The sequence below is a fragment of the Schizophyllum commune genome, assembly GCF_000143185.2.
Source record: "Schizophyllum commune H4-8 unplaced genomic scaffold SCHCOscaffold_10, whole genome shotgun sequence".
Classification (NCBI taxonomy): Eukaryota; Fungi; Basidiomycota; class Agaricomycetes; order Agaricales; family Schizophyllaceae; genus Schizophyllum; species Schizophyllum commune.
Genome location: NW_026089547.1, coordinates 747,486 through 771,269, shown reverse-complemented (window position 1 = coordinate 771,269; position 23,784 = coordinate 747,486). Strand labels below are relative to the sequence as shown.

The 23,784-nt window shown below is 57.8% G+C and overlaps 9 protein-coding genes across 9 annotated transcripts; 5 read left to right on the top strand and 4 right to left on the bottom strand.

Moving 5' to 3' along the window:
* Positions 1 to 840: 840 nt before the first annotated feature.
* Positions 841 to 2,278, bottom strand: SCHCODRAFT_02636691 (uncharacterized protein). Its single transcript, XM_050345926.1, has 2 exons — positions 1,850 to 2,278; positions 841 to 1,809 (listed from the first exon to the last, which is right to left on the bottom strand). The coding sequence occupies exons 1-2, from the start codon at positions 2,101 to 2,103 to the stop codon at positions 1,047 to 1,049; spliced, it is 1,017 nt and encodes a 338-aa protein (XP_050198472.1). The 5' UTR covers positions 2,104 to 2,278; the 3' UTR covers positions 841 to 1,046.
* Positions 2,279 to 3,964: 1,686 nt separating this feature from the next.
* On the top strand, positions 3,965 to 6,837 carry SCHCODRAFT_02511916 (uncharacterized protein; the record flags this gene model as incomplete). The annotated part of the gene is made up of 5 exons (XM_003028660.2): positions 3,965 to 4,004; positions 4,137 to 4,565; positions 5,135 to 6,000; positions 6,048 to 6,328; positions 6,378 to 6,837. 5 exons carry the CDS (start codon positions 3,965 to 3,967, stop codon positions 6,835 to 6,837), a joined length of 2,076 nt encoding a protein of 691 aa, XP_003028706.1.
* An 81-nt stretch (positions 6,838 to 6,918) lies between these two features.
* On the bottom strand, positions 6,919 to 7,401 carry SCHCODRAFT_02511937 (uncharacterized protein; the record flags this gene model as incomplete). Its single annotated transcript, XM_050343261.1, has 1 exon — positions 6,919 to 7,401. A coding segment is annotated over one exon (483 nt), but the record flags the coding sequence as incomplete, so codon positions are not given.
* A 25-nt stretch (positions 7,402 to 7,426) lies between these two features.
* Positions 7,427 to 8,092, bottom strand: SCHCODRAFT_02513710 (uncharacterized protein; the record flags this gene model as incomplete). Its single annotated transcript, XM_050343296.1, has 1 exon — positions 7,427 to 8,092. The coding sequence occupies one exon, from the start codon at positions 8,090 to 8,092 to the stop codon at positions 7,427 to 7,429; it is 666 nt and encodes a 221-aa protein (XP_050198470.1).
* Positions 8,093 to 9,169: 1,077 nt separating this feature from the next.
* SCHCODRAFT_02551172 (isoleucyl-tRNA synthetase) lies at positions 9,170 to 13,233 on the top strand. The gene is made up of 19 exons (XM_003028661.2): positions 9,170 to 9,416; positions 9,466 to 9,538; positions 9,586 to 9,655; positions 9,704 to 9,767; positions 9,821 to 9,968; positions 10,017 to 10,070; positions 10,119 to 10,327; positions 10,379 to 10,517; positions 10,566 to 10,938; positions 10,989 to 11,077; positions 11,124 to 11,680; positions 11,736 to 11,948; positions 12,003 to 12,084; positions 12,131 to 12,261; positions 12,314 to 12,433; positions 12,489 to 12,589; positions 12,646 to 12,734; positions 12,786 to 12,896; positions 12,953 to 13,233. The coding sequence occupies exons 1-19, from the start codon at positions 9,204 to 9,206 to the stop codon at positions 13,075 to 13,077; spliced, it is 2,961 nt and encodes a 986-aa protein (XP_003028707.1). The 5' UTR covers positions 9,170 to 9,203; the 3' UTR covers positions 13,078 to 13,233.
* Positions 13,234 to 13,250: 17 nt separating this feature from the next.
* On the top strand, positions 13,251 to 14,567 carry SCHCODRAFT_02636681 (HIT-like protein). The gene is made up of 5 exons (XM_003028662.2): positions 13,251 to 13,617; positions 13,672 to 13,779; positions 13,831 to 13,931; positions 13,982 to 14,268; positions 14,321 to 14,567. The coding sequence occupies exons 1-5, from the start codon at positions 13,297 to 13,299 to the stop codon at positions 14,512 to 14,514; spliced, it is 1,011 nt and encodes a 336-aa protein (XP_003028708.1). The 5' UTR covers positions 13,251 to 13,296; the 3' UTR covers positions 14,515 to 14,567.
* Positions 14,568 to 14,705: 138 nt separating this feature from the next.
* SCHCODRAFT_02551165 (uncharacterized protein) lies at positions 14,706 to 18,893 on the top strand. Its single transcript, XM_003028663.3, has 5 exons — positions 14,706 to 14,868; positions 14,921 to 15,850; positions 15,930 to 16,856; positions 16,907 to 17,493; positions 17,544 to 18,893. The coding sequence occupies exons 1-5, from the start codon at positions 14,728 to 14,730 to the stop codon at positions 18,532 to 18,534; spliced, it is 3,576 nt and encodes a 1,191-aa protein (XP_003028709.1). The 5' UTR covers positions 14,706 to 14,727; the 3' UTR covers positions 18,535 to 18,893.
* A 446-nt stretch (positions 18,894 to 19,339) lies between these two features.
* SCHCODRAFT_02512531 (uncharacterized protein) lies at positions 19,340 to 20,729 on the top strand (the record flags this gene model as incomplete). The annotated part of the gene is made up of 5 exons (XM_003028664.2): positions 19,340 to 19,551; positions 19,608 to 19,702; positions 19,755 to 19,855; positions 19,973 to 20,354; positions 20,416 to 20,729. 5 exons carry the CDS (start codon positions 19,340 to 19,342, stop codon positions 20,727 to 20,729), a joined length of 1,104 nt encoding a protein of 367 aa, XP_003028710.1.
* A 382-nt stretch (positions 20,730 to 21,111) lies between these two features.
* On the bottom strand, positions 21,112 to 23,645 carry SCHCODRAFT_02636674 (uncharacterized protein). Its single transcript, XM_003028978.3, has 7 exons — positions 23,420 to 23,645; positions 23,239 to 23,350; positions 23,037 to 23,126; positions 22,620 to 22,973; positions 22,416 to 22,557; positions 21,564 to 22,242; positions 21,112 to 21,426 (listed from the first exon to the last, which is right to left on the bottom strand). Exons 1-7 carry the CDS (start codon positions 23,447 to 23,449, stop codon positions 21,400 to 21,402), a joined length of 1,434 nt encoding a protein of 477 aa, XP_003029024.1. The 5' UTR covers positions 23,450 to 23,645; the 3' UTR covers positions 21,112 to 21,399.
* Positions 23,646 to 23,784: the final 139 nt, after the last annotated feature.

Below are 23,784 nucleotides of genomic sequence, written 5' to 3'. Positions count from 1 at the left end.
TTACCTTAATGTTCCACTGGATTATTGAAATACTTGTCCAAGACGTCCCGACTGTCAAAAGTAGGGTATAGAGGGGCGAGTCTGCCTCCTCCCATGGGTGGACGGTTTGCCTCGCGTCCACGCTTTTGGTCCGCCTTCCTATTCGGGAAGAACTTTCCCACGCCGCTCCAGGGGCGTCCGTATTTATCCTTACTGTACATCTCTTTTCCCTCAGTCGCTATTCCACTAGCAGGAAGACTGAGGGTATGTTATCTCACTTACTATACTCATACTATTTACTGACTGTACTTTAGTCTTGCGCGTCCTGCGCTTCTTTAGGTATGAACATCAGTCGCTATTCCACTAGCAGGAAGACCGAGGTCTTGCGCGTCCTGCGCTTCTTTAGCTCATGAAAGGTGCCCAGCACCCTGTTGAGATCTGGTCCGACCACCAGAACTTGGAGTACTTCCGCACGGCTCGCAAGCTCAACCGCCGCCAGGCGCGTTGGTCGCTCTACCTATCGAGGTTTGATTACACCCTCCATCACCGTCCAGGCAAGTCAATGGGCAAACCGGACGCTCTGTCCTGGCGAGCAGACCATGACGACGGAACCGGCGGTAATGACAATGTCATCCTGCTGAAGCCAGAGACCTTCGTGGTGGCGGCTCTTAGCGGACTGGCAGTCGCTGGGGAGGAGGTGGATATCATCAAGGACATCAAGTCCTCCCTCGATACGGATGACCTGGACGAGCCTGCGATGCGAGCCGTACGGGAGCTGCGCAAGTCGAGCACCCGTTCTGTGTGAAGCGCTGAGTGGGACCAGCGTGACGGGTTGCTGTACTTCAGAGGTAAGGTCTGTTGAGATGGGAGGGCGCAGACACAAACAACAGACCACAAGATGACGGTCAAAGACAAGGCTAAGTGACAGCGTGATACGTGACTATAGGTAAATATCCCCTTTGGGCCGGTCCAAGCACACCAACTCCAACACTCCCACCTGTGCACCGGACCGCAGAGAGACTCCTACCTAATCCAGCAACTCCCACCTAACCAGCCAAATCCTACCATCACGTGTACAGCCTAGAGACTCCTCCCCACGATCCACCCACACCGGAAAAGTCGAAGGCATCATCGTCGGCGTCATCGGCAGATGGCAGCGGTGGAGATGGCGAGCAAGAGGCAGCGGGGGAGGGCGAGCGATGAGCTGGGATAGTGTACACACCATAAGCCGACTGGGCAAGGTGCTGGTGTTCGCCCTCTGCCTCCATGACCGCGAGCGAACTGACCATGTTCGCGTTGAGATGCGCGTGGTCCGAGATCTTCTGCCGGATGGCCTCAGGCATGTTGTACATGCAGAAGGCGGCGATATGACCTGCACGCCCGCACCGATGGCAGGCGTCACCGTTGACGTTGCACCAGCGGTAGCCCTTGTCGTCCACCCATCCTCCAGTCAGGTCAGCCTGATGACCATCAGGATGCCGCGGTGCATGCGACCCTCGTGCCGCATTTGCGGCCAGCAGCGGGCTGGAAGAGTACTCCTCCTTCTTGACGACGTCAACGTTGAGCGCAGGGGAAGACGTCAGGGTGGAGATAGTGTCGTTGAGCTTGGGCTCGGTGGTCTGCGCGAGGAGGATGGTGGTAGTGGCGATGAAGGCATGGTGGACGTTCATGAGGATGACGTCCAGAATCTCGGTGTCCGAGATGGTGATACCCATATCCTTCAGGACCTGCGCCTTGGCCCGCACCTCGACGATGAACTGCTCAAGTGACTGGGTGGGGAAGTCATGAGAGCATTGGTAAAACGCTTTGCGTGCAGCAACGCGCCGGGCCCTGGTCGAGGCAGTGTACTTCGCCTTCAGCGCCTTGGTACAGCTCCTGGCCACCACGTTTCCCTGGCACCCCATCCTTCACATCCTTCTCCAGCATCCCAGAGAGGACATACCCAATGGCGTTGTCCAGCGCTTTCTTGGACGAATCGAGCGAAGAGTTATCCACAATGTGGTCAGCACCAACGCCAGTGCAGAAGTCGATGAAAGCCTCTGCAAACGAGTGCCAGTTGGCCTCGCCTCGCAGCTTCTCCGTCTGCTGGAAGATAGTGACAGCATATGAGGGGAGGGAAGACATGATGAGTGGTAGATGGTGCAGATAAGACCGATCGATCGAGTGAAAATTTTTGAGAATGAGAGAATGGGTTTTTCTGGAGGAAAAAAGCGAGTTCTGAGAGGTCTGGGGGGTTTTCGAGTAAAGACTAGAGCGCGGGGCTCATAACCTGTTGAGATGGGAGGGCGCAGACACAAACAACAGACCACAAGATGACGGTCAAAGACAAGGCTAAGTGACAGTGTGATACATGACTATAGGTAAATATCCCCTTTGGGCTGGTCCAAGCACACCAACTCCAACAAGGTCTACGTCCCTCCGACGCATGACCTTCGTTGCCGGATAGTTGCGCAGCATCATGACAGCCGGGTTACGGGCCACAAGGGGCGGTTCAAAACCCTTGAGCTTGTCTCGCGCAACTACTGGTGGCTGCAGATGTCTCGGTACATTGGCCTGTACACAAAGACCTGTGACCTCTGCCTGCGCACCAAGGTTCGCCGCCGTCTGCCTGTCGGGGAGCTGAAGCCGACCGAGACACCTACCGAGCCCTGGCAAGGTATCTCCGTCGACTTCATCACAGAGCTTCCTGAAGCTCATGGGTACGATGCGCTGATGGTGGTAGTGTGCCGCCTTAGGAAGCGTGGACACTTCATCCCTTGCCACACCACCATCAATGCGGAAGGGGCTGCACGCCTCTTCCTACGCAAAGTATGGAAGCACCATGGTCTCCCAGACGATTGTATCTCGGACCGCGGCCCACAGTTTGTCTCTGCCTTCATGCGCGAACTGTACCGCCTCCTTGGTATCAAGATCAGTGCATCCACCGCGTATCACCCACAGACAGACGGCCAGACGGAGAGAGTCAACGCGGAGCTCGAGGGCTACCTGCGCCTCTTTGTTAGCGAACACCAGGACGACTGGGACGAGCTCATCCCTATGGGCGAGCTCGCTTACAATAATGCGGTACACAGTTCGACTCAGACAACTCCCTTCCTCATCGACACAGGCCGGCACCCTTGCATGGGCTTCGAGCCCCACCGCCGTGCCAAAATCGAGAACGTCAACAAGTTTGTCAACCGCATGCGAACCGCCTACGAGGAGGCCAAGGCAGCTATCACCAAGGCGAAGGACGAATACGTGCGCTACTACGACTGGCATCACACACCCGCCCCAGTGCTTAAGCCTGGAGACAAGGTGTTGCTTGACAGCTCTGATATACGCACTCGCGTGTCAAAGAAGTTAGGCCACCTATGGTGGGGACCCTTTGAGGTCGAAGCCGCCATTGGATCGCACGTGTATCGCCTGAAGCTGCCAACCTGGATGAACCGTGTCCACCCAGTCTTCCCGGTGGTCAAGCTCGACCCTGTTGGGCCTGACCCCATTGCCGGGCGTGTACCGCCACCACCACCGGAGCCGGAGGTCATTGATGATGAGCAGGAATGGGAGGTACAGGAGATTGTGGACAGCAAGTGGTATCGCGGTGCGCTGAAGTTCAAGATCTGGTTCAAGGGCTTCCCACGCACCAAAGCAGAATGGCTACCGGCGCACGACGCTGACAACGCTCTTGACAAGGTCCGCGACTTCTACCACCTCCACCCTAAGGCTGAAGGTCGCGACCTCTGGTTCAAAGCCCACCCCGCCGACCCCCATCCTGCCATTCGTCGCCTCTCTGCCTCCTCATTCTCCGCCCTTTGCTGCTCCACCGGTTGGGCCTGCCCTGGTGTCGCAGACGCTGCCACTACGTGGCGCTCGCAGCGTCGGGACGCCGCTGCCTAGAGAGGGGGTGATGTCAGGGGACTTGTGGATTGTTCCTATTTGCTCGTGTTTGGATGTGGACTGATTGTATTTGTACTTATTGATTTCCTTTTTCTTTTTCCTCTATCACATGACCGTGACCACAGTAGTTATGGGCGTCACACGCAGAGGTGCACCTTAGACTTGTTTTCTTTGGTTCTCCCCTCTGCAGGTGTGCCCCTTCTCAGATGTATTATGTAGGATATTTATCTTTGGTTCTCCCCTCTGCAGTTGTGTGCGCCTCTGGGAGCGCCACGCCTTAGGGTTGCCCTTACACATTCCCGATATCAAGGTTGTCATTCAGATCAGTGTTCCCTCAAGCCTCTCTGTGTGGGCCCAACGTGCCGGCTATGCCGGCAGGTCACCCTACATCCATGCCGACGCGCACCTTCTGTACGAGAAGTCAGTATTTGAGTGTAAGAAGAAGAAGCAGCGGAAAGGTGCGGGTGGTGAGGAGGAAGTAGAGGCCAAAAGCGTGGACGAGATCGACAACTTGGTCGAAAAGTCCAGTGACAATGACGAGGATATGGGCGATGGGTCAGAGTCCAACAGCTCAGAGTCGGACATCGATGCGGGCATGGTTGCATTGGCGGCGCTAGAGCTCTCCGAGGGAAAGGAGATTGGGGATGGGAAGGAATGGGTCAAATCGGTGCAGCCTGAGCTGCGCTTCTACCTTGGAACACAGTGCTGTTGTCGGTTTCACAAGCTAAAGAAGCACAGGACGCGCAAGACCTCAGTCTTCCTGCTAGTGGAATAGCGACTGATGTTCATACCTAAAGAAGCGCAGGACGCGCAAGACTAAAGTACAGTCAGTAAATAGTATGAGTATAGTAAGTGAGATAACATACCCTCAGTCTTCCTGCTAGTGGAATAGCGACTGAGGGAAAAGAGATGTACAGTAAGGATAAATACGGACACCCCTGGAGCGGCGTGGGAAAGTTCTTCCCGAATAGGAAGGCGGACCAAAAGCGTGGACGCGAGGCAAACCGTCCACCCATGGGAGGAGGCAGACTCGCCCCTCTATACCCTACTTTTGACAGCAGAGGCCCCCAGCATGCAAGCGAAGGGCAAGAATAGCCATGATCAATTCTAAAAATCCCGAAATGCCGCGAAATTCCCGAAATGGAAAGAGGTCGCGCGCGCGCGCGTTCGTTGTCCCTCTTCGCCCGTTTCCTCCATCCTCGAGCCTCGTAGCACATCATATAATACACGACAAACATCTATAATTCTTTGTTGACCCTAATCTGCATAAATGGTATAGTCCCTAGTCATATGAGTGCCGATATGTCAGTGACAATGGGACAGAATGGTCTTGACCTTCTCTCCAACGCAGCATCTCAGCTGTCCACCGCGCCACCTCCCGGGGGCCTGGAGGAGGGTCTCAGGACTCCCCTCAACGACATTACCCAGCCGAACGCCTCCCAGAAGCGCCCCCCATCCCCTCCTTTGACCGACACAACCCCTGCACCGAAGCGCCCGCGACGCACCTGTACCCAGCCAAAACCGGCAGCTTCGCCCCCCGAGCCCCCCACACCTACACCTCGAAAAAAGCGCGGACGTCCTCCGAAGAAGAGGGAAGAGGGACAGCAGCCCAAACGCGCGCCGGGACGCCCTCGCAAGGACAAGCCAGCTGCGAGCGCGGTGACCACGCCAAACGCGAATCAAGCGCTACTCGCGGCATCCCAGTCGGGTCTCGGGCGATCGGAGACGGTGAAGGATTCGCCCGCGACGCCCTCTATCGACCGCCCTCCCTCGCCAGGTGTCGCGTCCAGCAAGCAATCCACCGCCGGTCGAGCGATCGGCCAGCCCTTCCCTTCGATCAACTTCATCTCCTACACCCCCTCCTCGTTCGACTTCGGCTCTCCCCCACCCCTAGATCCGCCAAACAATTCCTTCTCGTTCAGCAATCCCCCTTCCCCTGTGGTCGCCGCTGGGGCTGCTTCCCTGGCGGAGGAGCAGCACACCGCAGCTTCTGTTGAGGCAGCCGTCCCAAAGCCCTCGCAAAAGCAGCGGAAGTACTCAGTCGCTGACAAGAGCGCCCTCCTTGAAGTCGTCCTTGGTGACAACGTGAATGGCGACAAGATCTTTGACAAACTTCAGGTCGCCTCGAACAAAGTCTGGCGCATGGTAGGTCTGCCCCCTGTCGCACGGGACGGTGCCTAATATCGCTTCAGGTGCTCGAGGCTCTTGGCGGGAAGCTTCCCAGTGGTCCTGTCACTGAGAAGCAACTCAGCAGCCTCTACAACACGCTTCTTATGACGTTCAAGCAACTCTACGAGTTCCGTAACTTCACGGGCCGTGGTGCTGATGCGGACGACTACGACTGGGACGACGAAGATGGTCTCGCATTGCATCTCTGCAACTCGAAGAGCAAGGGGTGCGCGATCGACAATCTCAATGCGGCAAACAGTCGCTTGTTCGTGCGCAAAGGCTGGTACGATCTCTTCGTCAATTGGTAAGGTCTCATTGTTCCCAGTATGTCCTTGTATATTGACTTCTTTCAGCTACAAGGACAACTCAAAGGTTATACGACCGGTTGCCCGTTCTTCAGCTGCAGAGCTCAGCGAGGTGGACGACTTCGACGAAGACGACGAGGTCGAGCTCGTTCCGTCACCGACCAAATCACGTCTGCCCAAGTCCGAGAAGTTGCCGGCATCTGCTACTGTCTCCGAGCCGAAGGGGGCCCCTCGCCGTGGCCGGCCCCGTAAGGATGCCAAGGAGCAGACAAAGATCGACACCTCTGGACTCAATACTTACTTCGAGGTCATGGCAAAGTCGGAGGAGCAGTCCGCCGCTCTACGCCAACAGAGATACGAGCGGGTGGCGATAGAGAAGAAGGTTGACTTGGCGCAGAAGATCATTGACGGTGAACGTGCGTCCCCTGGTACATATACCTTCCAGGTTGTGGATAACGCCAATCGCATCTTGGCCGAATTCCTTTCCCTTGGCTTCGGTGATTCCTAAACATACACGTACACCCTCCTTTACTTTTATCTGCATACCCTACTTCAATTCGTTTAATTCCTTGGTTCGGTGTGATTTCTACTACTGGTAGTTTGCCATAGGGCATACAATGTCAAGAAGTTCCCGCCGCTTCTGATGCCCTGCAGTTCGGAGCCACGCTACAGTCTCGTGGCGTGGAAGGTCCGAGGGACCATGCACATCAACTCCTGTGACTGTCGGCACGTCCTCCTCCTCCTCTTCCTCCTCATCTGTATCATCCCCCTCCTCGTTAGCTGCTAGAATGACTTCAGCATACTCGTCGAATGCCTCCGGATGATCCTTGTGATAGAGGCATAAGTTGTGCAGGATTAGCAATGCCTCAATCACCCGCCATACATCTTGCACATCATCATGGTAGCCCATGAGACGGAGTGAATGAAAGCGCATCTTGAGCACTCCGAAGGCATGTTCAACGGTGACGCGTTGCTTGGACAACAGTTTGTTGAAGTCGATCATCCGTCTCCGCTCCGTGTTGGATGTAGCATTTGCCAACTCCTTGTTGCTGAAAGGACGGACGGTGTACGGAGAGGAAGGATAACCTATGAAGGAGTCAGATCATGTCAAGCGGAAACACCAAGATAGAAGTGCAGTCACCCTTGTCAGCCAGGATATAGTGGCCGTCCTTCAAGTACTGATTCCGATGAAGCCAAATGTGCGAGTTTTTGAATACTCGTGCATCTGTTACGCTTCCAGGCCACCCAAGCTCCCAAGATGTGAACCAGATCTCTGCGTCAACCGTAGCTTGCACGGCAAAGCCAAAGAACCCTTTACGGGTCAGGTAAGCTGGGCCGTCCTGACGAGGCTTGTTGGTTGTTTGGATAAGGGAGCCGTCGGCACTTCCAAGGCACTTCGGGAATCCAATACGATGAAGAATCCTCTCCTCCGTCACGCTCTGCTCAACATCAGTCATCCAACCCCCAAAATTGCTACGCAATTCACGGAGGGCACGAATGACTCGACGGCAGTAGAGGATGACTGTGCCATACCCAATGCCGGTCTTGAGCATGGTATCGGTGATTGGTGATCCATACTGGCCGTATCGAATGAGAAAGCAGCCCAACTGCCACTTGATATGTCGCTGCGGCTTCTTCCCCTTCGACGTGAAGATCGGATTGCGCGAAAGGATCTTGACAACTTTGTCAAAGGTAGTACGGCTCAGGCTATCAGAAGTCAGCCACAGATATAGAACATTTCTCAGGGACTGACCGAAATACATGTCTGAACTCACGATCAGGCATCTGCAGTGCAAGCGTGAACCAGTCACGAGACTTCTGCACCTGTCCATATGGCCCACGTGCCCCGGATTCACTGCAAAGGGTCTGCGCCATCTCAATCCATGTCCACCCCATAGCCCGAAGTGCCATTGTTGCCTTGTTATGCTCTTCGTGATCTTCGTGATCTTCATCGTCATCAAGCCCAGTACAATCCTTGATATCTGGCTCTTCATCGTCAAAATCAGGGTCAAGGTCGGCGCTGGAGGTGTGTTCCATCATGTCTGCTGCAATGAAGATCTGGGATGCAAAGTCGACGAGATTCTGCGCGTCCATGTTCTGAAGATCGTGGTGGTTGATGACAAGGTGGCGATGCTGATCATAATGGGGAAGTCAAGGCGCTTTTGGGGGTGTCCCCACTGTACAAAGCCAGATTTTTTGTCATATCATGCTTCAGACACATTTATCATGGTTTTTCGTGTATTATATGATGTGCTACGAGGCTCGAGGATGGAGGAAACGGGCGAAGAGGGACGACGAACGCGCGCGCGCGCGACCTCTTTCCATTTCGGGAATTTCGCGGCATTTCGGGATTTTTAGAATTGATCATGGCTAATGGCGCCCGGAGATGGCTGTTGCCATTTTGGGCAAGCCATGCGTCTGCCCGACTACTTCGAGCTGAATTCCGACGCGCGCATCCACGCTGTGGCCCCAAAACTTGGCAAAACCGTGTAAGACGATTTATAGACGATTTCAGTGTACTTTCCAGGATTTTAGAAGCCCTCGCGCAGACGACATGGACCCGAAGGTGCGTCGCGGCACCCGCCCTTCCCTTTTGGGAATTTCGCGATTTTTTAGAATTGATCATGGCTACTGGCTCGAGTCTAAAGTACCCTGGCTTTTTGCAAACTGCTGCAGACACTTTAGCTTCAGTTCCTGGCAGCCATAAGTAGCACAACATGAGAAGACGGTGGATGGGATGCAGGAGTTCGAGCAGCGGATGATGGTGGTGGTTGAAGGCAAGGGCCGCTAAACGCGTGACGTCACCGAGTCACGATCGCGTACGGGCGTCCGGCGCCTCTGGGTTTGCAGGCGGACGCTCACGACGGCCGGACCATGCTGTTCGTTCGTCCATCCTGCAGGGGCTTGCTGCGCAGTCGCGTCCATTCCTTCGCCAGACTGAATTCCACTGCTACGCCGAAGCAGGACAACAAGGCGTACTCGAAAACTCTCCTTCTCCCGAAGACCTCCTTCCCGCTATGGATAGACCCCGCGAAGAGTGAAGTGCCATTCCGGGAGAGGACCTGCGACGCGTTATACCGGGAACAGGTGTGTCCCACGTATAACGAAGTTGGACTGCAACTTACACTCCTGCAAGTGGGAGAACGCGCCGGGTCCTCTCTACGTACTGCACGATGGCCCGCCGTACGCAAACGGTCATCTGCATATGGGTATGGAATCACTTGCATTGCCCGTGCGAGACTCTGAACAACACTAGGCCATGCACTGAACAAGATCCTGAAGGACATCATTTGTCGCTACCACGTCGCGCAGGGCCGACGGGTTCAGTTCGTCTATCCCCTCTCCCGAAGTCCCGACCACTCAACTCTCCCCAGCTACGTCCCCGGATGGGACTGCCACGGTCTCCCCATTGAGAATAAGGCTCTGCAAGAGATCAAGGTGTCGACAGTCTCCATACTTCCCTCCCCCGTCCCGCTCACGCGCATGCGCAGAAGGATGCCAGATCCCTCGCACCCCACGAGGTTCGCCGAGCAGCGCGCAAGACCGCCTTCCGCGAGATCGCCCAGCAGAAGGCCGAGTTCCGGCAATTCGGCGTCATGGCAGACTGGATGAACGAAGACAGCACGTACAGAACTCTCGGTATGTCCCCCTTCCCCTCCGACCGCATCGCTCTGATATACGTCGCAGATCACAAGTACGAGATGCGACAGCTGCATATATTCAAGCAGATGGTTGACAAGGGTGCGTGGTCTTATCGACTGAATGCGCCGCGAAGCTGACAGCGCTCAGGCCTCATCTACCGAAAGTATCGCCCTGTATACTACTCCCCTTCGTCACGATCAGCTCTCGCAGAGGCAGAACTCGAGTACGCGCCAGATCACTCCTCGCACTCGGTCTACGTATCCTTTGAGCTCGGTGACCTTCCCTCCGATCACGCTCTCGCGGGCGCCAAGTTGCTCGTCTGGACCACCACCCCCTGGACGTTGACGGCAAACATGGTGCGTTCGCATTCTCTCTCTATGTTCATACAAAGCTCACAACCTTGTTAGGCGATCTCGGTCAACCCGGAGGTCGTATACGCCGTCGTAAAGCACGTCGAAACCGGCGACCTCCTTGTCGTAGCAGAGGAGCGCATCAAGGCACTCTCCAACGTCGTGGGAACGCTGGACTTGGTGCACACTCTGCCTGGTAAGGATGTCGACCGCTTGTGAAGACTATCTCTCATCGCCGTTGCAGGCTCTGACCTCTTAGGACTCTCCTACAAGCCTCTCTTCCCCGGCTCTACCCATACAACCGAGATCATCCCCGCATCCTACGTTACCACGGACACCGGTACCGGCCTCGTCCACTGCGCCCCCGCCCACGGCGCCGAGGACTACGCGACCTGGAACACCACAGGACGCGGCGGCGAGCTTACTTGCCACGTCGACGCAGATGGCAAGTTCAACGAGGAGACGCCGCATCCGAACCTAATTGGGAAGGAAGTTTTGGGTGATGGCAGCGAGGCGATGGTCGAGCTGCTGCGCGAGCGCGGACAGTTGGTCAAGGACCAGTGGATCCAGCATCGGTATCCGTACGACTGGAAGACGAAGAAGCCAGTCATCGTCACGTACGCATACTCCCCTGTGTCGATGTTTTCGGGGGCTGACTTCGGGACAGTGCGACTTCACAATGGTTTGCCAACCTCGAAGACATCAAGGGCAAATCCATCGAAGCGCTCACCGACGTCTCCTTCACGCCAGCGCAATGTCAGTCCGCTCCACTTTCCCCTCGTATTTAACTGACCTCCCCCAGCCCGCAACCGCCTTGAAGCCTTCATCCGCTCCCGCTCCGAATGGTGCATCTCCCGACAGCGCGTCTGGGGCGTCCCCATCCCCTCCCTCTACCTCACACCCCCGGCCTCCCCCACCGAACAGACCGTCCTCGACTCCGCCTCCCTCTCCCACATCCTCGCCGTCCTCGACGCCAAGGGCACCGAGCACTGGTGGAGCGGGCCCGTCGAGGACTTCATCCCACCGCACCTCGCGCACGAGCCCGGCACGTGGCGCAAGGGCACGGACACAATGGACGTGTGGTTCGACAGCGGAACGTCGTGGTCGATGTTGGCGGGGCTGGAGGGTCAAGAAGGCCGGAAGCACCTGGCGGACGTCTGCCTGGAGGGCTCGGACCAGCACCGCGGGTGGTTCCAGTCGCAACTGTTGACGCGGATCGCGACGAGCGAAGACGGGAAGTGCGCGGCGCCGTACAAGACCCTGATCACGCACGGGATGGTCCTCGACCAGCACGGAAAGAAGATGAGCAAGTCACTGGGCAACATCATCAGCCCGCTGAGCATTGTCCTCGGCGGCAAGGTGCGTTCAGAAGTCGTCTGTACGCAAGGAGATTCGACTGATCAGGCATCGGCAGGACAAGAAGGCGGAGCCTGCATACGGTGCCGACACGTTGCGACTGTGGGCAGCAACAGTCGAGTACTGGCACGATATGTCGATCGGCCCTGTCGTGCTATCGCAAACTGCGGAGACCATGCGCAGGATTAGGAACTCCGTCCGCTTCATCCTGGGCAACATTGGCCCCGCCGATCGCCGCGCAGGGCCACCCATGGCGCCCGAGTTCACTCTCGTGAGTGTTATCCATACATCGCCTTCTCGTCGTACGTTCTGACCTTCGTTCCAGCTTGATCGTTACGTTCTGCATGAGCTCCAGCAACTAGAGCAAGTCGCGCTCTCGCAGTATGCCTCTTTCAACTTCCCGAGAGGTATAACGGACTTTCTATGATCCAGCCTTGGCCTGACCCCCCTCAGTCGTCCACGCCCTCAACAACTTCGCCAACGTCACCCTCTCCTCGCTCTACTTCGACGTCACCAAGGACTGTTTGTACGCAGATGCGGTCGACAGCGTCGAAAGGCGCACGGTGACGGCGGTACTTGAGCAGGTAAGCATCCATTTCCTTCGACGAGCTGACGCGCGTTAACAAAAGACCTCAGATCCTCCGTACCATGACCTCTGTGTACGCGCCCATGCTCCCACACCTTGCAGAAGAAGTCCACTCGCACCTGAACCCCGGCAATACCTCGTCTTTCTTCAAGCAGCCCTGGAAGCCTTTGGTGATCAGTGTCCCAAGCCTGTTATAAAGATACACATCCTCACACGCATTTCTAGGACCCTTCCTACGCGAGCCCCGAAGCCGCAGCAGAGATGGGCGACCTCCTGCGCCTCCGGACCATCGTCTTGGGATTGCTGGAGAAGGCTCGGAGTCAGAAGTGCGTCGAATAACGGCCCATTCACATCACATACTCAAAAAACTTTTCACCTCCAGGCAACTGAAGAGCTCGCTCGAAGCCGACGTCGAGATCTACCTCTCGGAATCATCCGGGTCGAAGGTGGCGGATCTGCTGAGGAGAGAGAGTAAGCGAGAGTGCAGATTGCAGGCTGTTTGTGCGCTGATAGGTATCGCAGAGGACCTCCTGAAGAAATTGTTCATCACTTCCGACGTGCGCCTTGAGCAAGGAAGTGCGGACGAGACTGCAGCGGCATCCTGGTCCTACACGGAAGCTTCGCCACTGGACGGTATGCACCTTCCCATCTTCGCTTTCCCGATGGCTGACTTTCACGATACAATCCAGGCCTAACCATCCGCGTCCGTCCCGCTTCACTGCACAAATGCCCCAGATGCTGGAATTACTCACGACCCGCGGAAGCTACTCTCTGCGGGAGATGCGAGGACGTGATTGGCCGGACGCACAACTAAAGTATCCGGGCTATCGTAGTAGTCACATATAATCGCCACTCACAGGTAATGGAAGGGATGCATTGACCTCAGCTCTATCTACAACTGCTGTGAGCCCGAGAGTCTCATACTTTAGTGCCTGTATGCGCCCCAAAAAGCGTGACACATTGTGACACCAAGTTCGACTTCTAGCCTTCCGCCCTCATCACCTCTTCACTCCATTATCTCCTTCTATCCCCCATGACCTCAACCGACCAAAAACGCCGCGACACCCTCGCCCGTCTGCCTCACTTTGAGCTCACGCGTGTCCTCGACGAAGATCCTGGCTCGAAGTCTGCCATATTGCTTGGGACGCTGCCTGCTGTTGTCGACGGAGAGACTACGCCTTCTACAGATACTGTTCGACAGCTTGCTATTATCACCCTGAGCAAGACGCACATACCGTCTAGTGTCTTGTCAGAAGGACAGCCGTTATTCGCACCTGCGGCAGGTGAAGCAATCAGTCCAGCGCTAGCATCCATCGACATCGGCACCTTGCTAGTCGAGGAGAGTACTGATATCGTGAGTCTTCTATTGTCTGCTATTATCATGTCGCCCTGCTACTTTTGAAAACAGTATACATGGATGTTCGCCTCCTTCGCCGATGACAAGGCGGGATCGCACAAATATCGCGATGTGAAAATCACTCTGATCTTCCCCGCCACGGAGGCGCACATTCGCAAGGTAAGCAACTTCTTCATGCTGCTCAAGATAATACCGCTCAATTAGCTGCAGTACACCAGGCAAAAGTACACCATGGTCAGGGAGACGCCCGAGACGTATGCAAACATCGTTGAGCCCTACATCTCGAGCATTCCGAAAAGTCGTACGCAGTGGTTGGTGTCATTGTTCTCTAAACCACTATATAATGACCCATGACCTCCAGGGTGCTGGACATCCTCGAAGGTCGCGCCGAGCAAGAGAAGGTCCTCTACAACTGCCCGGACTTCATCCTCGTCCCCGACATGAAGTGGGACCTCACCACCATCTCCTCCATCTACATCTGCGCCATCGCACGGGTAGAGGGCCTTCGAAGCCTTCGCGATTTGCGCGGCGAACACATACCCTTGCTGAAAGGCATTCAGCGAGAGGCTACACGCGTCGTCGCCGAGAAATGGCCTGCCGTTGGCGCGGGAGGCTTGCGGATGTTCATCCACTATCAGCCGACGTACTGTAGGTCTGCCCTCGATAGATGTTCTGGGAAGGACGCTGACTCGTGCGATAGACCACTTCCATGTCCACATCGTGAATGTGAATGGAGGCGAGTTGATAGCCAGGATGGCGATAGGAACTGCTCATCTGCTCGACGACGTGATATCTATGCTGGAGGTTCAGCCAGATATCTACGCCCGTACTACCCTCACATATTCGCTTGGAGATCAACACGGATTGTACACGGCGTTATTGGCCGTCGCATGAAAATCCATAGTGCTGCTTCGGAATTGAATGCTATTGACATCTTTCATCCTCTTCTGCACCTGCGCATGGTTGAGTATGCTCAGGACCCTGTATATCTGTCGCCCAGATACTCGCGTCCGTACGCGTGACGTCGTGTATGTGCGATCACGTGCCGCCTTGTGTTCAAGCGCAGATGCGGAAATCGGATACACGAGGCTGCCTTGTGCCACCACCATGCGCGCCGACGACTCATCTCTTTTACCTCCTGGCCCGCCCAAGGACCACGCCAAAGAGCAGGACAACGACGTCGCCGACTGCGACATGGACGCCGCACGCACACTAATGAGCCCTCCCCCCGAAGAGACCTTACGAGCAGTGCGTGAGCCCGGGATTCATTGTGCGACAAACCCTGATAGCGGCTGCCCAGCGTCATCAGAGCACCCCACGCTCTCTATCTATCACCTTGACCGCGTCCAACAAGCGCAAGCGCACCCAGCCGGACGGCCACGCCCCAGACTCGCCCATGGTACCCACAACGCCTACCGCCAAGTCGCGCAAGCAGCGACGCTCACAGTCCCCGCTCAAGACCCTCGTTCTATCACCGCATGCCGCCAATCCTCAGGCAGACTATCTCCCCGCTACCCTCGACGGCAAGCCCCGACGGCGGAGCCAGACACCCATCCCGCCCTACGAACCTCCTCCGAAGGAGAGCTTGACGCCCGCGCCGAAGCAGGTCTTCGTATCGCCTCCCCCACCATCCTCTAGCAGGCGGCGCCCCGCGCACTCTCGCCAGTCGAAAGCGCCCGCCAAGATCCATATACCCATCAAGAAGGAGATGCCAGAGATCGACCTGAACGCACCCATTCCGCCCGCCAGCCCGACCGACGATCCCTTACTTCTCAAAGGCTCAGCCCGCTCCCCGCGCAAGCTCGTCAACGTGGGCGTGGGAGCCGAGGACACGCCCATCGACGTCGACGCCCTCGCCGAAGAGGACGTCCGTCACGTCGACGCCGAAACAGGCCCCTCGCCCACGGAGTTCCGCTTCGACGTCCAGCCTCCGACCTCCCTGCCGAACTCTTCTCCCCCGCCATCCTCACCGCCCGCCGCCGTCTTCCGCTCGTCCTCCATCCCGCCCGTCTTCTCTTCGCTCGACGCCGCGCCCGAGGACGATGTCTTCAACGACTTCAGCACCTCTTCCGCGGACCGATCCATGGAAGATGACATAGACCCAGCTGATATGGACGCCCTACCGTTGCCGCCGGCGCGTCCGCCCCGCGCCTCCGAGGTCACCCCCGCATTCCTCGAAGCCGCCAACGCTGGCTGGGAATCCAGCGATGATGAGCCAGATGCGGAGAAGGTATGCGTCCTTCCTTCCACATTCGTCTCCTCATACATCCAAGCTACCGCACATACTCACGCTGACGCCTCCTCAATAGCCCGCCGGCGAGATCTCCGAAGGAGAATCAGACTACACAGGAAAGTGGCGCACGCTCGCAATCCGCACGAAACGTGACCCTCCAAGTGCAGCCACCATTGAGCGGATGAAGAGATGGGGACGGCCGATCAGCCCGTACCCGTATGCCCGTAGGAGGAGCGAAGGTGGGACAAGTATCGTGGGTGACTCGGATGCGGCTCAGCAAGAGGATCAAGGAGAGCAAGTCCCGTTGAGGTCGCCGAGTCCGGTTTCTGGTGCTCAGCAGGATCAGGAAGAAGATAAGCAGCAAGAGGGGGACGAGCACCAAGAGGAAGAGCGTAGGCCGTCTACCTCGCAGAACGCCCAGACTTCGACGTCAACAACTCCTGCGGCGCCACGTCCTACAACGACTCCCGCAGCGGCGCCGCCCGGCACGCCAAATCAGCACCTACGCTCCCTGCTGCGCGCACGCTCGCGTTCCCGGACGCCTGGTCCGTCCGCGATGGCGGCGGCTACTCCATTCACCGCTCGTGAGCCCTCGCTGCCTCCTCTGCCCGAGTCTTCTCCCGCCGTTCCCCAAGGTGGTCTGATGGAGGCGCTGGCCGCCCATCGTCCTCGTGGGATGGCGGATGCTCGCGAAGGTCGCGAGGCTCATGAGGAGGCGCACGGCGATGGCACGTCCGAGCAGACCAGCGTCACGCCTCCTGAATCAGTGGCCGGACGAGCGGCGACGCCGGAGCACTCTGGCGCTCGTGAGGCTGCGCCTTCGTCCGACAAGGACGACCAGCCCATGGACGGCTGGAACATGGTTGTGCGGGCTCCTCCTGAGCCTGTCGTGGAGGAAAGCGACGACGAGGACGAGAGCGAGGAAGACACTGGCCCTGGATGTGTCGTCATCAGCTCGAAGGACAGTCTCGCGGCTGCGAAGTGCATTGCTATCCTCCGCCAGGTAGGTGTATTCCTCACATCCATCACATAACCGTTCTGACTCTCCTGCAGCACAACTACGACGTGATGGTCAGGGAGGCGCAGCAGCGGCGCCGTCGTGCGTCGTCGACAACTGCCCTTCAGGACATGTCCCGCGCGTCCCACCGGCGCAGCCTTCTGCAGAGCGGTGTCCAGAAAGCACGTTCATCCACCCGCTCCCCTTTCAAGAAGAGCGCCTCCTTCACCTCGTTCATGTCCTCCCCCTCTGCAGGCGCCTCCTGGGACCTCGACGACATCCGCGGCACCAGCACGCCCTGGCCGCGCGGCTCCGCCAGCGACTCCGGCACCCCCCTCACACTCACCGAGCTCCTCTCCGTCGCCGAGGCCGAAGCTCCACGGTGCGGGACGCCCTCGAGCAAGCGCCGCTCGACGAGCTTCGTGACCGAGCTCGGCGGCGACGGGGAGGAGGACTGGACGAAGGACCACTGGAAGTTGCTGGACGCGTGCTTCACAAGGGAGCGCATCTCTGTGGCTGTCGGCGGGGATGATAACTGGGACCCGGCGGATGCGAGTCCGCCGCTTGCGGATGTGGATGCGGTGGATTTGGAGAAGGTGGTGGACAGGTTTTGCACAGAGGCGGGTGGGGATCGGTGGCAGAGGTATGTGCCTTTCTCCCAAATCCAGGACAACATACTCACAGTGTCATTAGGAACGCCCTCCTTCGCCGCGCTGCTGCTCTCTCGAAGAAGCAGAAGGCCGGCAAGGTCGCCCCTCCGACGCCCTCTCGCGGCTTCCGCGCCTCGTCCGCCGACCCCTCGTCCTTCCTCAAGTCCGCGCTGTTCAACTCGGCCTCGGCACGGCTGCCGCTGCCCTCGGACAGCCACCGGTTCAGCACGCCCGTGAGGTCGGAGAGGAGCATCGTCGTCCCTGACTTTACGCCCATGTCGAGCATCCCTGCTCTACCGCGCCAGCCGGTGGCTGGAACATCTGCGAGCGCGGCCGGGACAGGAGTGAGCGCATCCAACAACTATGGGAAGAGGGCCATGTCTCCGGCCCTCCACAACCCTCGCTATTCGCATCTGCTGAACGAGGCGAAGTCTATCTCGCGCCACGCCAAAGGTGGCGAGGATGGTGACTCCGACGATGAGGATGCTGCCGAGGTTAACCGGTCGCTGTCCATGGAGCCGGAGGAAGAAGAGGAGGCGGGGGAGGAGGAACAAGAAGAGGCGGCCAAGGAGGAAGAACAGGAGCAGCCCGGCGGCCTGAAGAGGTTTATCTACTCGTACCTGCCTCGCTCTCTGACGCCCAGCCGCCGTAACCGCGCGCAGCCGAAGCAGCTCCCGCAGAAGGCGCTCCCTCCGCCTCCCCAGCTACCTCCCCGCGGGCCCATCGAGACCCCCGAGCGGCCGCCGCCCGAGCCCCTCGTGCCGCCAAAGGAGCTCGTCGAGCTGCACCAGGCTCCGCCGCCGACGAAGCTCCCGCGCCCGGTGGCCAAGCCCAAGCGGCTGGTCGAGCTGCAGCACGTGCCCACGCCCGACCAGTGGGACAAGCGGCTGTTCAACTTCCGGCCGCGGGAGCGCAAGGACAGTGGCGGGAGCGTGAAGGACCTGATCAAGAGCTTTGAGGAAATCGACCGGGCGAAGAAGGCTGCGGCGGATGCGAAGGCGAAGGCGAATGGGAAGAAGCCGGCGTGGAAGTGAAGGGAACGTTTGACTGGCCATGGGTAGGGCAAGGACGATGATGTTTACGATCTATATGCAGGATATCTGTGCCATGCTTTCGTATCTAGCTTTCATGTCTTGGTAATCTACATAGTATACCGGTGTATGCGTTCCTCTCGTTCGACCCATCTATACCATCTTTAGTAGGATATGTCAACCTCTGGCATCGTTGGATCCATATCAGCACGTTCTCGATATACCTATATGCGGTACATTTAGGTGGATGCTCTATTTGTTTAGATCGGTACGCGAGATCTCACTTGCGGGCCCAGGGGTGGCGTGTTTGCTAGTGCATCGATTATCCATGTCTCGGAGGGAATGAAGGGCCATCAACGCGCCATCAGTCACAAAGTCGAACCGTTACACGTTTGCCGTCACCTGACTTCATCAATCTTGCACCCTGCCCTCCCCCGACCGCCACTTGGTGACGTTGCGGCGTCTACTACAGCGCACGAGGAACTCATTGCGCATCTTGCTTGAGGCTGAACGAAGATCATGAAGTTGAGCGAGAAGCTTCGACGTCCGACTGAGTTCGCTGCATGCGTGCATGTCGTCGGCTTCCACCGCAGCCGAGGCCAGTGCGTGGTGGCAACGAGGCAAAGGCCATCCCGGGGCCACCTGCCGCAGCGGCATATATAACATACCCTAGGTCAGCGATCTCCCCCGCATTCCATTTTGTCTCCGTCATCCACCACCACAAAACCGCTTTCATCTTCACGACCGTTCCCCCTCACGTTCCCCCCTTCCTCGTCGCCGCTTCAGTCGGCGCGCCTCACCCACCACGATGCTTGACGCATTCAAATTGAAGGGCTTCGACCTCGAGCCCGTGTACGCTGAGTGGAAAGACGGCCCCAAGTTTACGGGCGATCCCAAGCGGGACAAGCCTGTGGATGAGTGGCTCGAGGAGATCAAGGCTGGTTGCAAGGCTCGTGGTGTCCCGAAGGAGTGCTGGCACAAGGTCGGGCAACACTTCATGGGCGAGAAGGCGCGTGCTCGGTATGTGCTCGATCGCTATCTCCTGCGAATGCCTTCACTGACGCCAATCCCCCCAGCCTCGACGAGCTGAAGGCCGTCATGGCCAAGGTGAACGGCGGCAGCTATCGCTGGACCTGGGATAAGTTCAAGATCGCGATGCGCAACATGGGATGTGAGTAACGCATCATCGTCTCAGCGACGCCCCGCCCTGACCTCCCCCGCAGGGAACATCGACGCTTCGGAGACCGAGACCATCAAGGTCGAGGCCAAGTCCTCTGGCCAGTGGTGGTTCAGCCGCAAGAACGGACAACGTGAGGAGATGGACGTCAAGGCGCTCGCGCCCGTCGCCGAGCCCCCCGCCGCGGTCGACAAGGACCTCCCACCCGCGCCCTGGACCCTCCGCCGCGCGGTCACCTCGAAGCTCTCCTTCGACAAAGGCGAGTCCAAGCCGCCCTCCTCCACCGAGCGCAAGCCCCGGCGCCGGCACACGGAGATGCCGCCGCCGTCTGCCTTCAGCGACAAAAAGGCGCGCCGCTCGAGCTCGCAGTCGCGCTCGCGCGACGGGTCGCAATGCGAGCACTGCTCGAATTGCGGCTCGCAGTCCGGCTCGAAGCTCAAGCGCTCGAGTTCGAGCTCCACCCACACCGAGCGCTCCTCCAAGGACGACGGGCACCGGAAGCACAAGTCGTCTCGCGAGGTCCGCCCCGCGCCCTCGCACTCCAAGTCCGAGATGATCCCGCCGCGCAAGGAGCGCCCCAAGCCCAACAAGGTCAACTCCGACACCGTCGTCGCCGCTCCCGCAACTGCCGCGCCCTCCGACGAAAGTAAGCACGCTCCCTTCTCCTTTCCCTAACCCCGAACCCCTCTAACCCCTACCCTCCCCAGCCGCCGTCGCCTCAGGCACCGCCCCCACCTGGCTCATCAACGCCTGCCAAGCGCTCGAGTTCCTGCAGGAAGAGCACCCCAAGGCCATGTCCACCCTCGGCGCCATCCTCATCACCGTGGGCACCATCCCCGCGATCCCCGCGCTGCACATCGGCGCTGGAGGCGCGTTCCTCGCCTCGGGCGCGGTGCAGGCGGCGGGTGCGATCGCCGTGGGCGTTGGGAAGCTGCTCACGGCGGCGGGTAAGGGCACGGCGACGCCGGCGCAGCCTGCCATCGAGGGTAAGGAGAACACGGCGACGATCACGCAGGCCTGAGGTACCAGGGCCGACCGTGCCCACATACGGTCAACTGCCGCTCAGCATCCCGGAGGTCGCCATGACCGCCGTTCACAGAGGTCCTAGTGATCTTTGTTCACGAAGGTCATCATGACTGCGTGCATCGTGGTGACTCACCACCTCTAACTTATATGCGCTAGACGCGCCCGCTACGAATCACCGACGTACATAACGTTGTGACGATTCTATATACGCGTGTCCCACCTATCTAACTACATACGCCATGTCGATACGGGCATATACGTGTCGATACGAGACACATACCGCACCTAATGTACTACCATTTTACTCGCAGCTACGATTGATATTTATGATGACGGCTTGCGCTCCGACACAAGCTTCGAATCTTGAATCAGGAGACATTCATTCTCACAAGACCATTGTTGTGATGCTGATGAGCGGTCGAAAAGAGTACAACATCCTTTGGGTAATTCTTGGTACAAAACAAGTACAAAATTCAGACTGCTATCCTCGAAGGATTGGCTGCACCTCCCCTGTACCCTAGCCACCTCCTTGAAAACCTCCAGACTCATCACGATCCTGCTCTGAACGACTTCGACTTGAAAGCACACGCTCTGGTCCGACAATTCGAACCGTAGAGTAGAGACCAGTCGACGATCAAAGTCGGGCCCAGCGACTGGACGTCGCTCTACTCTTCATATGCGTCTTCGTACTCCTTTTGAAGGGTCAGCACACTGTCACGTTATATCGGACGCTCGTATGCACGAGCGCGAGGGACGTCAACAGCCACATCCACAGTGGGTCACGCACAGATCCGAGGCAAAAGATGCAACAGAAACCGCTCAAACTCACGTCTGGTTCATCTGGAAAGGGTCGATCATGGTCCTTGTACCAGTCCTCGTCCAGCGGGGGCATGTTGAAGATCTGATACGCGACATGACCCGCGGGCAGAAAGCTTATGGTGCCCTCGCTCGCAAACCCCGGACTCGTGTCCATGAGCCCCGTCTGTTGCGCCAGCTCCAAGTCGGGCCCGGGAAGGAGAATCTGGCTCCCCTGCGGATACGCAACACGCGCGGGCGTGCCAAAGGGGCTCGGGAGACTCAGGAGGCGCGCCCGCCGCGCCCTGTACCCCACATCGTCGTGCGCAAGCACCTTGTCCGCCTCGTCCGCCTCCGGGTCATCGGGCGGGCGGCGCATATGATGCAGGGGGAGCCCGTCGCTCCCATACACCTCGAACGGCGGCGAGACGGCCTCACCGACCAGACCATCGGGAAGCCCATCGTGCGCGTACGCCTCTGGCTCCACGTCGAAGGGCGCCTGAGCAGTATCGTCTCCTGGCTCCAGAACGGGGATGATGCTCCCCTTGACGACGTACGCCTTGCCAGTCTCGGAGTCGACGAGAAAGGCGGGGTCGAGCGAGCGCGCGCGGAGGGGATCGCGGAGCGGTTTGGAAAGGGGAACATCTGCGTTGAGAAATCCCTGCACGTCCATGCCGTAGGGCTTATGAGTTATGTCGTGAGGGAAGCAGTTTCTGGAAGAGGCGAGTGAGATGAAAGTGAGAAGGTCAACATGGCAGAAGAGCTGATGGGGGCAGCAAGAGCAGAAAGAGTGGTATGAGGCTGGTGGGTATTATTGATGGACGATGCGCGCCCGCAAATAATGATCAAGGCATGAGGATCATAAATGATATAACCGCATACGTACAAGAGGTCCCCGAAGATGAAGTGATCTTCGTCGATGCGGTACAGGTCACCGCAGATGGTGTCCGTCGGTTGAAGTAGGATACTGGCAGCCTTGGGTATGCAGATCTTGATAGGATCAGCGGGCAGGTCGGAGTAGTCCACCTCTATGCACGCTCAGTCAGTTTCACGTCCGCTCAGCATGACTGCGCCCTACAAGCATACTCACGCTCGTCATCATCCTCGAATCCCAGATCGTGGATGAATCCAATGCGCCCCGCGAGTACACAATCCCAGCGCACGTCGTGGACGAGCAGTCGAATGTGCCACTTGCGCGGGTTCAAGGGCACCTCGGGGTAGACGAACGCTCGATGGTAGCATGTTCTGATAGTAATGAACGCGCGAAGGGTGCGAACATAGTGTTGCGCCCAAAGCACGTCCTCTCTTGCGTCATTAACGAAGTGGAAACTTCTCGGGAGGATACCGCGCTCGACAGCGAAGTCGAGGAACAAGCACATGTGTTTGACGGCACTGGCTACGTGCGAGCGGTGCATATCGTACATGGTGAGGGCGTATTCCCATTCTGTATCGGATGCAGGTGGATGTGAGTCAGATCAGGAAGGGAGACGGGCGTTGGATTTCTCACCAGCGACGTAATTCACGAATCTCCTGAGCATTTCACTGAATTCGACGCTGGACTCCGTCGCCGCATGTCTTGGGTTACCGTGCTGCGGGCCTGCAAAGGCATGTAAGCATGGTGAGCTCGATGAGTAGGTGATGATGATGGTGGAAGGAGAGCGAAAGAGAACAGGCCGGAGTATGATGAATGCGGCGAGAAAGAAACTCACGGTCAAAGAACCGATTGTAGGCCTCGACATAATTCTCGACCGCGCGCGGTACTTTGGCACCTCCTTCGCAGTAATGCGCAGCCCAAAGCTCGAGCGCGTGTAAGAGAGGATCCTGCAAGAAAGAAGTATGAGCACCGCGAACAATCAAAGCCCTTTGATACAAGCCTAGCGCTGCACTCACCAATTCACCATCTACCTGCATGTCGGCCATCTTGGCTGCGAGTCCAAACGAGCTGGTGAGGCGCGATGTCGCGAGTTGTTGGTGCTGAAGCAAGGTCGAGATGAGAGGCTCTCCAGAGGTGCAGAGCCTCAATCGATGTGAGAGCGAGGAGCAAGGAAACAAAGCAATGGACGACGGCGCTTCGCACGGCGCTCCTTTGTCGAACAGCAGCACATGACGGGAGAAGGAAAGGGCCAATACAGTCACGTTACTTCCCGCTCACAATTATACGGATTTATCGAAGAACTTTGCACTCTAGCTCACTCGCATTCGCAGACACTAGCTCATTGCAACGAATGTGTGAAGGCCCTCCAACCTTGTTGTCA